At 43.8% G+C, this 15859-nt stretch overlaps 1 protein-coding gene across 1 annotated transcript in view; it reads left to right on the top strand.

Annotated features, from left to right (window-relative positions):
- The window catches only part of KBTBD12 (kelch repeat and BTB domain containing 12), a 57973-nt gene that overhangs the window by 21799 nt on the left and 20315 nt on the right, over positions 1-15859 (top strand). The window contains exon 5 of the mRNA XM_019504943.1: positions 5703-5900. Within this exon, the coding sequence (XP_019360488.1) occupies positions 5703-5900 (198 nt within the window). The remainder of the gene's footprint in view (positions 1-5702; positions 5901-15859) is intronic.

Below are 15859 nucleotides of genomic sequence, written 5' to 3' on the forward strand. Positions count from 1 at the left end.
TTCTGGGTCATCGGATATGCTTCCCTACTGTTGGAAGAGATGAGTTTTTCTCACTGTGAAAAGTCTCATGTATGTGCCTACATTTTAGAAAGAGGCCTGTGGTGTCAACGTCTGTCAGCTGAGTCCTCTCTCCTGAAGTGTTGACCAACAACAAGTCTGCAGGCAGTGGAGAAGTTTTGAGCCACATCTATGAGTGCATGGCACATCAACCCTAGGAATATCTGTTGATCTCAAACTCCTTTGCATTTTATGTTGGTATTATCAGTGTTAGTATTATCATAAAGAAAAGCTTTATGTTTTTTTCCCATGGATTCAATCCCTCATTGTTTAGAATCCTCTTTTAGATGTTTGAAAATCATATTTTATTCCTATTTGATTTTTTTTCTCATTTTCCAGCTACCAAGTATTGATTTTTTCCCCTTGTCTCAAATGAAACTGAAATTGCATTTATCCGTAATGACTTGGTTGGATCCAAATACAAACTTAGATATTTTGTATCTTGAGGGCTTTTCCCATTGGAGTGAACAGCTTTTAGGCAGATCAAATTTTAAGTCTGAACTAACAGTGGTTTCTTTAATAATTTTTAAACATAATAGCTTTTAGGCTTTGAAAGCCATTCCTGATAGATCATTAAAGGTATTTGTTTAATAATAATTATACCAGGAAAACGTTTAAATCCTGATTCCCCAGCTTACCAGCAGGAGCGTTTGTTTACATTAGCCGGTGAAGATTGGATTTTCTGGTAAAGCACTTGTTGTAATGTTATACACATTGTGCCGCATTAATCCTATTCTGACTCAGTACAAATTGCCATTTTTATTCCTTGCAAAGTTGCAATGCTCAGTTATTATTGCATCTTTTATTCATATGCATAAAATAAAGGTAATAACCTTCCTTAAAAAGTTCCACAGGCAGCTCTGGATTTAGGTGCACGAGCTGATGCAGCAGGGTGACAAATCAAAGTCAGAAAAATGCCTGTTTGTACTGCTCCAATGTCTCTTGCACCTGCAATTTAACAGCAAAATTTTTCCATCCTTCAGATTAAATAACTAACCCACCCTACAGATCACAGCATACAGTAGATATCCCCAAGTGAGCTTCAAACAAGGTAGCTCAGGTACCAGAAATAGTGTAGCCTCAGCAATACCATGACCCCCTTTCTGCAGGGCCTGCTTCTGGTACTCAAGATACCCAAGGTTGCTTTAAATGAGCTATGCTGCAGATTGCTTTAACTGAGCTATGCTGCAGATTGCTGTGTAAATATATCCTACCGGCAAACGGTCTTGCACTTTTCCCTCTGTTATTTACATACAGGAAAGTGGATTGAGGGTGCCCCTATTGTGTAAAAAGCCTTGCTAGGACTTCAGGGCTAAGTACAGAGACTCAGAAAGCCTGAGCCTGAATCGATTCAGTCTTTGCAAGTTAATGTAACCTGTGCAGACTGAACCAAAGTGAATATTAGCCCCCCACATGCCTGAACCCCTACTTCTGTCCCTAGCCTAGGAGGCTGCTGGTAGGGGTTCAGGCATGTGAGAAGCTACCTGAAAGATTAGGAGCTGACAGGTGAGCTCAGTGGGGAAGGGGAAAGCTTTTGCTGGACTTTAACTTGGTGACTCCCTGCTCTGAAAGGGGTTGAACTCAACATCAAGCCACAACTAGAACTGAAGTGGGCTGAGGACTCCAACAAAGAAGCTCAGGCAGAGCTGTCCTGATACCACAGCTGGAGCTATGCAGGGAGGGTGCCTCCACCACTCTGGCTTGAAGGAAAAGCTGGAACAACTGAGAAGTAAGCGCTCTTAAATGTGGCAATGCCGGTCTAGGAGCAGCCTTGGCTGTAATGCGACCCTCCATCTGCCAACCTCTGTAAACCTGAAACTCATTCTCAGGCACATATCAAGACTGAGGTAATTACTAGGGGTGTGCGAAGTGGGCCCTATTCGATTTGGATTTGGATTCGGCCCAAATCAGGGACAGTGATTCAATTTGTTGATTCAGATCACTGTCCCTGCTTCGATTTGGCTGAATCCGAATCTGAAGATTCAGTGCTGATTCGGACATAGACACAGCTTTAAAAGTTTTTTCTATGTACCTTGAGGTACCAGGCATGGCTCGTGCTGGGGCGCATGGAGCGTCCCACAGGAGTGCGGGGGGAGGGTGGGCCTCCATGTGCTTGGCGGTGAACCCAGAAGTGGACCGGAAGTACTTCTGGTCCACTTCTGGGTCTGCCAGGGAGCACGCTGGGCCCTGCACCCCTCTGGCTTGGTGATCGGCTGCAGGGGGACCCTGGATGCCCCCCCCCCAGACCCAGGAGGCACTAGTCACTGAGCTGAGGGGAGGGTGATCCACTCCAGTGCTTCTGGTCCACTTCCGGGTCTGCTGTGCAGTGCACTGGGGAGCACCCGCACTTCTGTGGGACACTCCATGCGCCCCAGCATTGCAGCATTCCCCAGCTACCTAGAGGTATGTAGAAAAAACATTTAAAGCTGTCTATGTCCAAATCTCTGAATCTCCCTGAATCGATTCAGAGGGTTCCAATTCGATTCAGAGAGATTAAAGGGTCCTTTGATTTGATTCAGATTCAGAGATTTGGCCACCAAATTGGGCTGAATCTCCGCCGAATCGAATCAAGGACCGAAGCTTTGCACATCCCTGGTAATTACTGCTGTTCTTTGGATGCTTTCCCAATCTAGCAGTGTTCATTGCCTTCTGTAAGCTGAAGCTCTTCTAGCTTGCTTTCCTTAGCTGCCCTACTGCAGCCAAGCACTAAAAAATTCCCTGGTTCTTCCAAGGTAGAACTTTTGAGATAAATATCCTTGGTAGCCTTAAGGTGTACATGCTTCGTGTCCTCTCAACTGAGACCGCCTTAAGTGAAGGCACTGGTACTTGATGATGAGATAGGAGAGCTCATATAGTTCTCTGATCAATGATATACACCCAGCACTGGGTTTGCTCAGTGAGTGGGAGGACTCTTAGGCTAGAGACAGCAATTACACATAAACTGATCAAAATGATCAGAAACTAGCTCAAATCCGTAATACCACAGGGCTAGGGACAAAAATTACACATAAACCAGTTTAAATCATCAGAAACTGGTTTAAACCTGTAATATAACAGAAGCTCAGTGCACATAAATCAGTTTCAAAATGGCTGAAACTGGTTTAAGATAAACCTGGTTGAATGTAGTATCAGACTTAACTGATTTGGGTCAAACTGGTTTATGAATCTTCTGTCTCAGACTCCTTCCTGGTTCAGGTTAAATCACAGTCCCCCAGAATCTCAGCATGCTTTGCATCCCTGGGCTGGGCTGTGCTGTCAGCCCCAGCAGAGAAGGGTTGGTGGGGGAGGCAGGGTCTGCCCCAGGCAAACCCTGGCTGGGATCTGGGGCCAGGGTGGGAGGTTAAATTCCTCTTCCCCTGAGTACAGAGCTACCCTACACTGCCCTGTTAAAAACTTACTGCTGGCTGCAACTGTAGACTACAAATCCCAGAGGCACCTGGAACCAGGAAGAGGAAGTGATGAGCAACCCTGCAGAGTCCCACTGCTGTGATTGAGGGCTGCAAATCCCAGAGACCTTGGGGGCAGCAGGAAGAGAAAGCAAATACACAGCCTATGCTGGCTGGCCACAGCCCATGCCAGAGTGCTGTGCTCTAGTTCCCTCCAGCTTCTGGCCTGAGCCACTGCAGGCACGTGACTGCATTTCTTGAATCAAAAGTGAATGTCCAGCCAGTTGTTTATCAGTTTAATCTCTGCATCTTGGACTAACCTGCAAAGACTGAATCAATTCAGGCTTTTTGACTGTCTGTACATAGCCCAGAAGTTCAGTGCACATAAACCACTTTCAAAGTGGCCAAAAGCTAGTTTAAAATAAACTTGGATGAATGTAATATTAGACTTAACTGACTTATGTTAAATTGGTTTATTGACCGTCTGTCCCAGATCCCCTCCAGATTCAAGTTAACTCACAGTCCTCCAGCATCCCAGGTTGCTTTGCACCTCCCTTGCAATACCCCCTTCCCCCCCAGGGTGGGCAAGCTAGTCTTAGCCCAAGCTGTCTTCTTCAGTTGAGCAGGAAGGTATGCTCTAGCCCTCCGTCCTTCCCACCCCCAGCTTCTGGCTTGGGCCACTGCAGGCTTATGGCTGCATTTCTGAATCAAAAGTGAATGTCTGTTCACTTGCTTATCAGTTCAACCCACACAGCGTAGACTAATCTGCAAAGACTGAATCAATTTAGCCTCAGGCTTTTTGACTATCTATCCTTAGGCCTATTGACATGAATGTTCTTGGGCTCAGGTGCCAGGCTCTCAAACTCCTTTGCCAATTTGCTGCCATGGACTCAATGTAAAAGTAGGAATGGCTCATGTCATCATTGGTTGTTCTAAACTACTGACCAGAAATGGAAAAGAGAATAGTCCAGGACATGACAGCTTCTACTTGTACAAGGATCCTGGCAAATGCCCTTGGAGACTGCCCAAAAGGTTAAAATATTCCCAGTGAAGAGGCAGCTGAAAAAAACACCTTTCTGTAATTAAAACATTAAACAGTGTGGGCTCATCTCACTGACTGACCATCCTCATAACATTACACTAGCAACCAAAATTTTGAATGGCCCCTCCCCCCAAAACTGTGCTAGCAATATATGCTGGTGCTCCCTTCTGCACATAATAAGTGGGTAATTATCTGCATTAGCATCCATTTTGATTTTGCACAATTGTGGGGTCCTGCATGTGTAGCTGGAGCCCCTTTGGAAATCTGGCCCTTCATGTGGAAATTGCATGAATATTGCTGTCATTTTATATTTAAAAGTGGTCACACATACGCACATACACAAAAGAGCTGCTTTAGCATGCCATCAGTGCTCATTACAGGGTATTGTATCCACTGGCACAGATGGGAAACCTGCTAGGGCGCGTCAGCATATCAATCCTTCAGATGAAAAGGCTGCGAATTCAAAACCTGGATTCTCTCATTGGAAAGGATTTGGAAGTGCAATGCTTACAGTACAGTGTCAGTGAACAGGGTAGCACAGAGTGACACTGTAGGTATGTCTACAGGCTGATGCACTAAGTCTCAAAAACAAGCAGCAGCTAGGAGGTCAGGCATCCTAAACATAGAAGGTATTTATCTTGATTAATCCTTCACTAGTAGGGCTTGTCTTTTCTCTCTTTCTTAGGGACTGCAGTAAGCAGGACAGTATTTTTATCTGCAGTCAGTTTGCTCTCTGAAACTCCTTCCTGTCTTTAAAAAAAATGAAACCCTCCAAACTCTCCATTAACAACAATGGTCATTGCCTTTTGCAAAAGTCATTTTTTGATCCTTGTAGTGGAAGAATAATGTGATCTGGCCACTACAGACAATGACAGACAAAATCTACCATGTGCTTCAAAAACAGGACTGTGTACCTTTGGGTTTGGAGAAAGTTTCCTTTGTTCTTCCTGCCATTTCCAGTTTGAGAACAGAACCACTCCGTAAATTAGCAGTGAATTCTGTAGCAAAGATCCTGTGGCTTTTGGTTAGACGAAATCTTATGAGACAGCTTCTGGGAATTAAAAGAGGGGAAAAAATCTATTGGGGGGGAAACAGGTGCATGTAAATTAAAAATAACTCCATAGAAAGCAATGTGTTTCAGCGGCATCCCAATACTGCTGCGTTCCTGTCTTGGTGACCTCTCCGTCTGCCTAACCTCTACGTATCTCCCTCCCCAGGTGGAATTGGCTGCCTGGGTCGAGACAGGGGGCAGGCACGGAAATGTCTTGATGCAGTGGAGATTTATAACCCAGATGGAGACTTTTGGAGGGATGGGCCTCCTATGCCTTCTCCTCTCCTCGCCTTACGAACCAACTCTACCAATGCTGGCTCTGTGGAGGGGAAGCTCTATCTTTGCGGAGGATTTCGTGGAGCAGGTACCACACAAATCTGACCAGAGTTGGTTTCGTCCATAATTCACCTTTTCTGTTCCCTGGCACTAACAGACCTTCAGCAGGTGACCTAGTTTTAATCACACACTCTCCAGAACCAGAGTTGATTCAGCATCTCAGCATTTCTGCTTCCTAATGGCAATGTATATTGTGTTCCACGAGGTTTACTCTCAGCTGATCTTTTCAGTGCAAACTAAAACACAAAAGGACCAGGTACTAATCTCTGTTGCCTCTATCCAAATCGTAGGAAAATAAGGCTGGACAGGATCTCATAAGGTCATCCAATCCATCCTTCAGCTTCAGGGCAAGATCATCCCTAACTAAACCATTCCAGTCAAATAGCTGTCTAACCTGTCCTTGAGCATTTCCAGGGCTGGAGGTCAAAGTAACTCCTCATACTTCAGCAGTATTATCTTGGGTTTACATCAGTGTAAATGAGATCAGGAACTAGTCACACATTTATGTTCTGCTCCTTCAAGAACTTTTAGATATTTTTCTAAAACTAGGGCTCTTCCTGGCTGTCCTTTGCCAGACATCTCTAAATTCACTCCATTACCAGAGCATGTGAGGTTCTCACAATATTGAATGAGTTCTCTTCATCATACCTCTGTGAGGTAGGAAGTGCTATTATTCCCCTTCTACCATGATCAGGGAATCAGTATACAGGGAGACTAAGGTCCAGATTCTGAAAGGTTTTAAGCACCCCATACTCCTGACAATTCAGTGGAAGTTTGGCACCTCAGTAGGAATTGGACACCTAAAATACCTGAGGATCTGGGCCTCAATGCCTTGCCAAAGTCACAAAAGGGAGTCTGTGGCAGAGCTAAGAACTGAGCACAGGGGTTTTGCTTCACTAACAGATAGACCATCCTTCCTCCCTGTGAGTTTTCCTCCCAAATCACTGGCATCTGCCATTTCACATCTTGGCTAACTGCACATTTCAGTGGTTTTGTATGTACCCTGTTAATAAAACACCACAGTCCTTTGAGGCAAGAAGCACTATAAAAGATTATATTACTGTTATTATTACCCATGCACAGTCCCCAGTACTCACATGAAGCCACCTGATAGTAGCCCCCATCACAGCTCATGTTTTAGGAGAAAGCAGTGAGGCAGATGCATTCTCCAGTACTAGTGCCATGTTGAACCAACTGCTGCCCAAGATCTGCACATGGTACCACTGTGAGATACAGATCCTCCACATGGCAGTGACTCCAGTCCCAATGGGTTTCACTTGCAGTTATATATGCCATAAGCTCTTGGGTAAAGCTGTCTGGGTACTGAAATTTCTCGTGTTGTTTTGTTCTACTGGTTTCCAACTCACCTTTCCTCCCACTGCTGCTGTTTAAGCAAAAAGAAGTCGCCTCCTGAAAATAATAGTACAATTGTTTTCTAACAGGCATGTTTTGGTGTCACCTTTCTGTTGTCATGTGCTTAGAATCATGTGAGCTCAGAGCACTAGCGGCTATGACACGTTATTGTATTTCTGCGGATAACACCCTGTGCCCTCATGCTTTACTAATTCTGTCTCACACCAACATTTAGGGGGAAAAAAAGCCTAAACCTAGTCAGTGCAAATCTCAAAAGATCAATCCATTCTGTCAGTAAATGAAGCAATTACATTCACTATGACTAACAGTTTAGTATAAAACTTGCTGAATAAGGGTACTATGGTGGTTCAGAGCCATAGAAACACACTGTGTAAAACACCAACACACTTTGGCACTGAGTCATATAGAGAGAGAGCCAGTACTGGGACTGGAAGAGATTGGAAGCAGTCAAAATGTGAGGAAACAGTCAAAAAGTTTCCATGTGGATTTCAAGATGGCGAAAATCTGCACTTTTTTTGCAACGTGTTTGTACAATGACAGAACAATGGGATCCTGATTCCTGTTACACCACTGTGATATATATATAATGGCATACAAAAATCTACATGACAATAATGTTATTTAAATGGGAAATCAAGCCTTTGAAAGGTAGAAAATGCCAGTTTTACAGTCATCTGTTTAAATATAATTGTACTTTCTAGTAGGCTCATTCTATTCACTGAGGCACGGTTCCTGCAGGAAAAAAACAACCTAGTATGCATATTAAAACCTGTATTAAACAAATGAGGGGACCCAAAAAAGTGCAGAGACTGTCATAAATCTGGCATTTCCTAACTTTTGAGGACATGACTGAAAAACTACATTCTTTTAATACAGTTTTTGTGTAAGTAACCTCCTGGGTTTTTAGTCAAGGTAGAAACAAAGAGTATTATCTTGACAACTGTAACAACTCCAGTCATCTGTCATTGGACAAGCACTAGATGCTGGCTGCTTGCCTTGCACTCGCTCTTCCCTCTTAGTCCCAAGTCCCATGGAAATTTGATGAGCTCCTGACCCATTTGGTAGCTGGAGGGGTAAGGAGGCGAAGTAGAGAGAGAAAGTGGTACTGGTTCTAAAGTTAGGGATTGTGGGGAGAATCAGGGATAATATAGTTTGGCTTTCCTAGGCAACAACTCAAACCCCACAAAGGGTCCTGATGAGAGTGAGCTGAGTCTGCAAGGGTATCTGAGCATGGCTATCAATGTCGAGCTTAGCACACGAGCCCTGCTCCAAAGATGGTCTGAGCCCAAACTGTGTCCAAGTCTGACACAAGGAGATTTGAGCTCTGCAAAGCATTTCAGCCCTGTTGAATGGTGAAACTGCACCCGACTTTGATGAGGCTAGTGGGCAGGGTTTTGTTTAGGGGCAATCTTGGGAAAGTCTGAGCTCTGGTCCAGATTGGGATAATGACTCCTCAAGGCTGTCCTGCTGGTAAGCACCATCTTCCCCTGACCTTGTATCTGGCTATGACCTTTCTGGGTACCAGAATGTAATTTCTGTCTGCTTGAATACCTCACCTTAACATGAATTGAGAACCTTCTTTTTAGTGGCTTACATATTAACTAGTCTGGTTCTTCCAGTAGCTAAAACTAATATCAAGGCAGGAGGGAATTATGAATCTCTTTCTCTGATACTCTGTTGCCTGTTACCAGTACGTGACACCCAGAAAGATGTTCAGAAAGGTTTTATAATTCATTTTTGTCCCTCACAGTTCATAGTTTTTCCCACTGTAAAAGCTCCATGAAGTAAACAAACTTTCAGTGCAATGCAATGGGCAATTGCCATCCAGTCATCTTCTAAGCGTTCTGCTGAGCTATTGCCATAGCTACTGATTTTAAACCAGCCTTTGCAGATCGACTGCATAATGTTCTTGTTGATACGTTTTATAATTCCTTTGCCTTTTTACATAAAACGAAACCCTGACACCTGCACAGGTTGACAGCTTTTAGCATTGCAGTCTGTGTGTATGGTATAAGCAGTCACATTAGTATGCTCCGCTGAAAGATGAGGCAAGAAGTTGTTAAGCTATACAGCATTACATTACATATTTATAAAATGTCTGCCAGGCGAGTTTCCTTTTTCTTTGACACTTTTTTTGGACTCTTTAGCCCAAGAGATACTCTTACTCTTGGGTTAAACCAACGGAGATGTGCGTGTGTTGTTTGCATGCTGGTAGTGGGATATTTGCTTCTGTGGCTGGTTGGCCAGAACTCAGAGCTGTTGACCTTCACATTACATTGCCAAATGCATGTTTTTCCTAGGCCTTTTCTGGGGGTAGAGTGAATGGATGCCATCAGTGGGAGCCTGGTTTGTAGCAGAGTTGGGGTCTTTTGAAGTGAATATTTTGTTTAATTAAGTGCTAGCCTTCATTAAGAGCATATGCTTTGGTTATCATTCAAAGCCAACACACTCACAGAGCCTTGGATACATGACAAAAGAAAAGATACCTGAATTCAAATACTGAAGGCCCTACCTGAAGCACAACCTCTGGTATTATTGGTCCATTGCTTTAAAAGCCCTTATTGTCCTCATCACGTAACTCCACTGATATGGAACTGTGTGTATCTGAAGTGCCAGCTACTCACTTCACTGTCTCAAATGCAGCAACCAATACATAGTATTTTCCCTATGGTATGTTAGAGCTTGTGTTTGTATATCATAGCTTTGTAACAGAGCCTAGCAAAGCTGGTCAACTCAGCTATGTAGAAGGCAGGGTAAATTTGCACCTTATGGATTAACCAAAGTAGATTATACATACCTATATGTGTGCATGTGTGTGTGTAATAAATATATATATATATAACATAAAATCTACTTTGGTTAATCTGTAAGGTACAAATTTACCCCACCACAGATGAGGTGACCAGCCTTGATAGGCTCTGTTAGAAGGCTATGATATACAAGCATGGTAGCCAATCCAAGCTGTAACATACTCTGTTTGTGGGTATGAGTGTGTGTGTGTGTGTGTGTGTGTGTGTACATATATATAGCACAAGCTTTTGTTAGGTGAAGCTTACTTCCTTAGAAGCACAGCATCTGATAAAATGAGCTTCAGCTCACAAAAGCTTTCTCACAAAAGTGTGTGTGTGTGTGTGTGTGTGTGTGTGTGTGTAGTTACGGTTGCACTGTAGAAGTGACAGTAGACTAAAACATATCATGGCTACTTTAATAACTGCATGTATGTATTTAATAATGCACACACACACATGCATACACACACACATACATATGTATTTTGGTTATACTCTAAGGTGTAAATCTACCCTGCCTTCTACTTGACTTCAGGCTAACATGGCTAACTACGCCTCTCAACTCAGCTGTGCCACAAGCCCCATACTATATCACAAATGGAGATTGTCCTTCAGTTCAAGGCTTTGATTCTGGAGCAGGAGGTGTGAGTTCTATCCTTGCAGTTATTAAAGTAGCTGAGGTATCTGTTCCAACCTAGTGATACTTCTGAAGTGCAACTGTAACCTTATATACAGAGCTATTTATGTCCCTAATCCTAACAAACTCTCTGGCCTCTTCCTCTTCCTCGTGTACATGCACAGTGAAAGCAAATATATACATCAGGACAGAATTTAGTTTAAAGTAATACAGAGCCATGTTGTAGTTGGGGTATTCCGGCTGAGCTAATGCGTTTGCCTCTCCAGGCCATCCTTTTCTAACAGTGGACTAGCTGAACCGCTATTTATTTTGACTAATCTACCATAAAGGTTGCTCCCCTCTGTCTCATCCATTACATGATTTAGATGGAGAAGCATTATCGTTGTCTGTGATTAGAGTGGTTACAGTACATTACTGGGAGCAAATTAAATTTAGACATATTAAGGCCCCTGGCGCAATGAATACTGTACTTGTGAAGTTTGGGGGAAGTGTGGTTGGAGCAAAACTGTTTCTCAGGCACCCTGGTATGTTCCAGTTAAATAAAGCAGGAGGGCATGTTCTTGCCTGATTGCTATCTGTTTGCAACAGTGCTTATTTTTCTCCAATATCAGGCACAAGGCAGTGAGGAAGACTGTATTTAAAGTTCTCCTATCTACAGTGTTGATCCTTGAATTCCTATTAATAAGAGGGATGCAGGATCCCTGTGCTGTATTCTGTATAAATATATATTCCTTGTCAGCTGTCACGCTGCCAGCCCTAAACCATCTGTCAGGCCTGTGTCTTGAATCCAGGCTGATGTTGATCTTTCACTTAATTTGTCCGCTAATCAGAGCAATGTATAAGTCCACTCTCAGAAACCTAAGTGCAACAGAGAGCTCTCTGGTGAGCTCTGTTCCCAGAGATGGCTGCTGACTCACCCAGCCCTCATTAGCTAGAAATGCTCTGCAGTAAATAAGGCTAGTCCGGGTCACAGCAGTCATGGTGGACCGTACCTGCTCACTCCAGGTCTGATTTTGACAGAACATCTAATGGGACGAAATGAGCAATTCAGTTCCACGGCTTAGAAATGTTCACATATGAATAGTTTATAAGGGGGTAATAAATGATGAAAGTATTATACAGAAACACCAACTCATTAATTTGACAGGTGGCCATCTAGGCCACCATCTTGGGACTGGAAGTCCTGCCCCGTCACATGGTCTTTGACGGCTCCTTTTCCCCTGATACGGTATGTGACATCACAAACCCCACCCTGCCCTGGTCACATGATGCAGGACATCACAAATCCCATCCCCAGGCCCCAGGTCACATGACATGTGACATAACAAACCTTTCCCCAGTCACATGACACACGACATGACAAACCCCACCCCCAGTCACATGATAGAAGTGATCAACCTTTTGGACTCTCATATTTAAGAAGGTTGATTTCTCTGGTTTTGTGGTACTGTTGTAAGAGGCCTTTGGTCTGATTCCTGGTCCTCTGGTATTTTGGGGAGCTGATTCTCTGGAACACCATGTTCTTTGCTGGTATTGCATGAGATCATTTAGGAAATATATACAATTTACTTCTTAGCATCAAGAATTCATTTTCCACAAATGGAATCCTAAATTTAACATCATACACATACTGCAACTCTGAAGAGCCCCCAACCTTTAAAAACCCCTCTGCAAAATTAAAAGCTACCACCCCAAAACACACACACAGAGAAATCTGTTTTTCAGAAAATAAATGCCTGTGCTTAATAGTAGGGGTGTGCAAAGTGGGCCCTATTCAATTCGGATTCAGATTCAGCCTGAATCAGGGACAGTGATTTGATTTGTTGATTTGGATCACTGTCCCCGATTTGATTTAGCTAAATCCAAATCTGAAGTTTTGACGCTAATTTGGAGAATCAGTGATTCGGACGTAGACAGCGCTTTAAATTTTTTTTCTACATACTTCAAGGTACCAGTGTGGCTTGTGATCGCTGTGATGTTGGGGTGGATGGAGCATCCCACAGGAGCGCGGGGGGGCCTCCATGTGCTCAGTAGCGAACCTGGAAATGGACCGGGGTTTCTACCCTTCTTCAGGAGCGTTGCACACTTTAGAGGTCTGCTAAGAATCCCTATAGATATAAAATATGTAGAGGTCTGCTCTGGTCACATAGCTAAATTTTTTTGCTGGTACGTTTACTCACTTTACAACACATCCCCTGGTTCTGGGAAATTTACCACCTGCTCTGTCCCACCCAAAAATGACAGCCCACCCTACAGCATAGCACACAAACCCTGTGATAATATATTTTTTAAATCAGTCTTTATTTCCATCAAAAACCTTTACAATATTTACTGGTTTATTTTGCTAAACCTTCTCCTAAGAAGGGGTTTTATAATTTCTAGTGACAAGTAAGTCTCATTGGCTCTATGTTTACAACATGCCCTCATATGAATGTGCCCCAGCATCACAGTTTCACGAGCTGCCTGCTACCTAGAATTATGTAGAAAAAACATTTAAAGCTGTGTCTATGGCTATGTTCGAATTGCCAAATCTTTCCGAATCTCTCTGAATCAATTTGGGGGGTTCTGATTCCATTCAGATATATTAAAGGGTTCTCTGATTTGATTCAATTCCCTGATCTCTGCTGCATTGAATCAGGGACCAAAGCTTCGCACAGCCCTGGTAGGTGTTCCCCTACAAGATCTATGCAAATTATGGACTTCCTTTGAGCTTTTAGGATCGCTTCCTTGAGGAACAACCATTCTTCTTGTACCCCCTTTGTGGGGGGATGTGTGTAGGGGGATCATGTGTGTAGGGGGAGCATGGCTGGGGTATGTGAAGTAATGTGTGTGTGTGGGTCTGCGTGTATGGCAGTGCAAGGGGCAGTCGTGACACATGACATCAGAAGGGTTGCCCAAGAGTGCCAAACCCCACCCCCCGCTCCACATGCTGCATGGGACTGCCCTAGCCCACAAAGCACAGATTTGGCCTATCGGGGAGCAGGAGTTTTTACCCCTCTAACACAGCTTATAGCTTGATATAACATCTACTAATGTGCTCATAATTATCTTGAACACATACTGTTTTTGTATACAACACGTGCCTAATATCCATTAATAATTTACTAACCCTTTGTAAAACATTTATAAACATAATCTGAACATGTGGGGAGACCAATAATTCTCTTCCCATAAGGGCCTGATCCTGAAGCCTTTGTTCATGCGAATGATCCCTTTAAAGCCATTGTGCCCAGCTTTGCTATCATGGAAATGGAAATGAGTTTTGCCTTTCACTTTGATGAGAATTGGGTCAGATAAGACTACACATGAAAGTAAGAGAGCATGAACAGGCCTGAAAAGTATAAACCTCTAGAAAAGTTCTGGAGCCTGAAGTTAAAATGAACAATCCAAAAAAAGATCATTGAAATAACTTCTGCTTCCATGTCATTAAAGCTGCCTGCCTGTACACTGATTTCCCATTGTGGAAGGCAGCTTATTGTCTACAGTCTGTTTTCCTGTGTGTCCCTGTCAATGAAGACATAGCCTCTGATCTCAAAGAAGAGAGCCAACTAAAACTGAAGCAGGTAACTAAAAGGAAAATAAATGCTGCAGGAGCTGCTGTAATTGATTCCCTGCCATTTTCAGGTTGCCTGAGCACACAGGATATTAAGCAAAGTGGACATATTGGCAGTGTTGTCTTTCTGAAGTGTAATGTGGACACCTGCCTATGCATCTGACCGTCTAAAGCTCCCAGCATTGTAATATGTACTGTATTTACACTCATACAGATGCATGGACCTGTATATTACTAGAGCATAATGCAGTCTTGTAAACCCAAGTACCAGGTTGCCCCCACAGTGCTCCCCCTGCTCTGTATGTCCTTGGGGATATACTCTGTGCTGCTTCTAGCGCTGGGGCAGTGTGTGCTGGCAAGCAGGTAAATCACTAAGTCTCAGCCTGTTCTACATTGGGTCAGCCAAGCAAACACTCCCAAAATAGTGGGTACTAGTTTGGGCACAACTTGTTGGTGCAGCCCATATGTGCTTAAGGGCAACATGGTAGTTTCACAAGGGTGTTCCCTCTCTCAAGCCAGGTCGGGGGAGGAGGGCCCACCTTATGCCTCCTTCTTACACCTCTGTGTGCATATGTGGGATAGTCTGTAATCTGGCCTTAGGGTCAAGGATGAAAGACCTGGTGATTTCTCTCTTATCCAATGAGGATTTTGTGCATCCTGTGGTGACAGACTACCAGAGCATTTAACCCACTGCAACACAAACTCCCCTCCCCTCCCTAAAACCGTTCAATATTTATGCTAGGTAACTATATGAGAGCAGCTATGCCATGAAGATCAGTGACAGTGTGCTAGTCATGTGTTGTGCAGCGATCACTGGCTGTTCTCTGGTGTACATGGCCTACAAAGGAAAGATTTGAAAACAAAAACCCCATGCTGAAATTGAAGCAAAGTAGCTTTGGTATGGCTGTTAAATGCCAATTGCAGGGGGAGATGGAGAATGAAGCACAGTCTAGAGGTTGGATGATAGGGATGGTGCTTACCTTGCAGTGTTTTAATGCCTCTTTCATGGAAAGAGGTTAGTCACTATTTAAATAGGGAGAGGTTTAGTGGCTGTTATGAAGCTGATGTAGGACAGATGTATTCAGGAGACTTGCCTGTCAGACATGGAAAAGAGGCAGGTCAGTTGGATAAAAACACCAGGACTGAGCTCAGCAGTTGCTCAGAGAGGGGACTGACTGAGGAATAGCACAGTGTGCAGACCCTGCAGATGAGAAGCAGCAGCTCGGACACTAATCTCTGATCAAGGATTGACTTGCTCTGTGACCTTTGATGGGTCTCTTTTAATCTCACATGCCTCTGTTTCCTCAGGTATAAAATGGAGGCAGATGCTACTTGTATGTTCTGAAGGAGCTGCTGCAAGGTTTGATATTCTTATTAGAGCTGTGCGAAGCTTTGGGTGCTCATTCGATTTGGAGAAGATTCGGCCCGATTCAGCAGCCGAATCTCCGAATTCGAATCGAATCAGGAGACCAGTTAAAAGGTCTGAATTGATTTGAAGCTCTCCAAATCAATTTGGAAAAGATTCGGAGAGCTTCACAGATTTGGGCAGTCCCTGCTGGCTGCTGCAGGGAGCTGGACCCGGACTCCGTGCTAGTAAGTAGGGGGCAGGGGAGGTGGGGGCTGGAGAAGGGGAC

This window comes from Gavialis gangeticus, unplaced genomic scaffold (assembly GCF_001723915.1).
Source record: "Gavialis gangeticus isolate Ggan-Ray unplaced genomic scaffold, GavGan_comp1, whole genome shotgun sequence".
In the NCBI taxonomy this organism is placed as follows: Eukaryota; Metazoa; Chordata; order Crocodylia; family Gavialidae; genus Gavialis; species Gavialis gangeticus.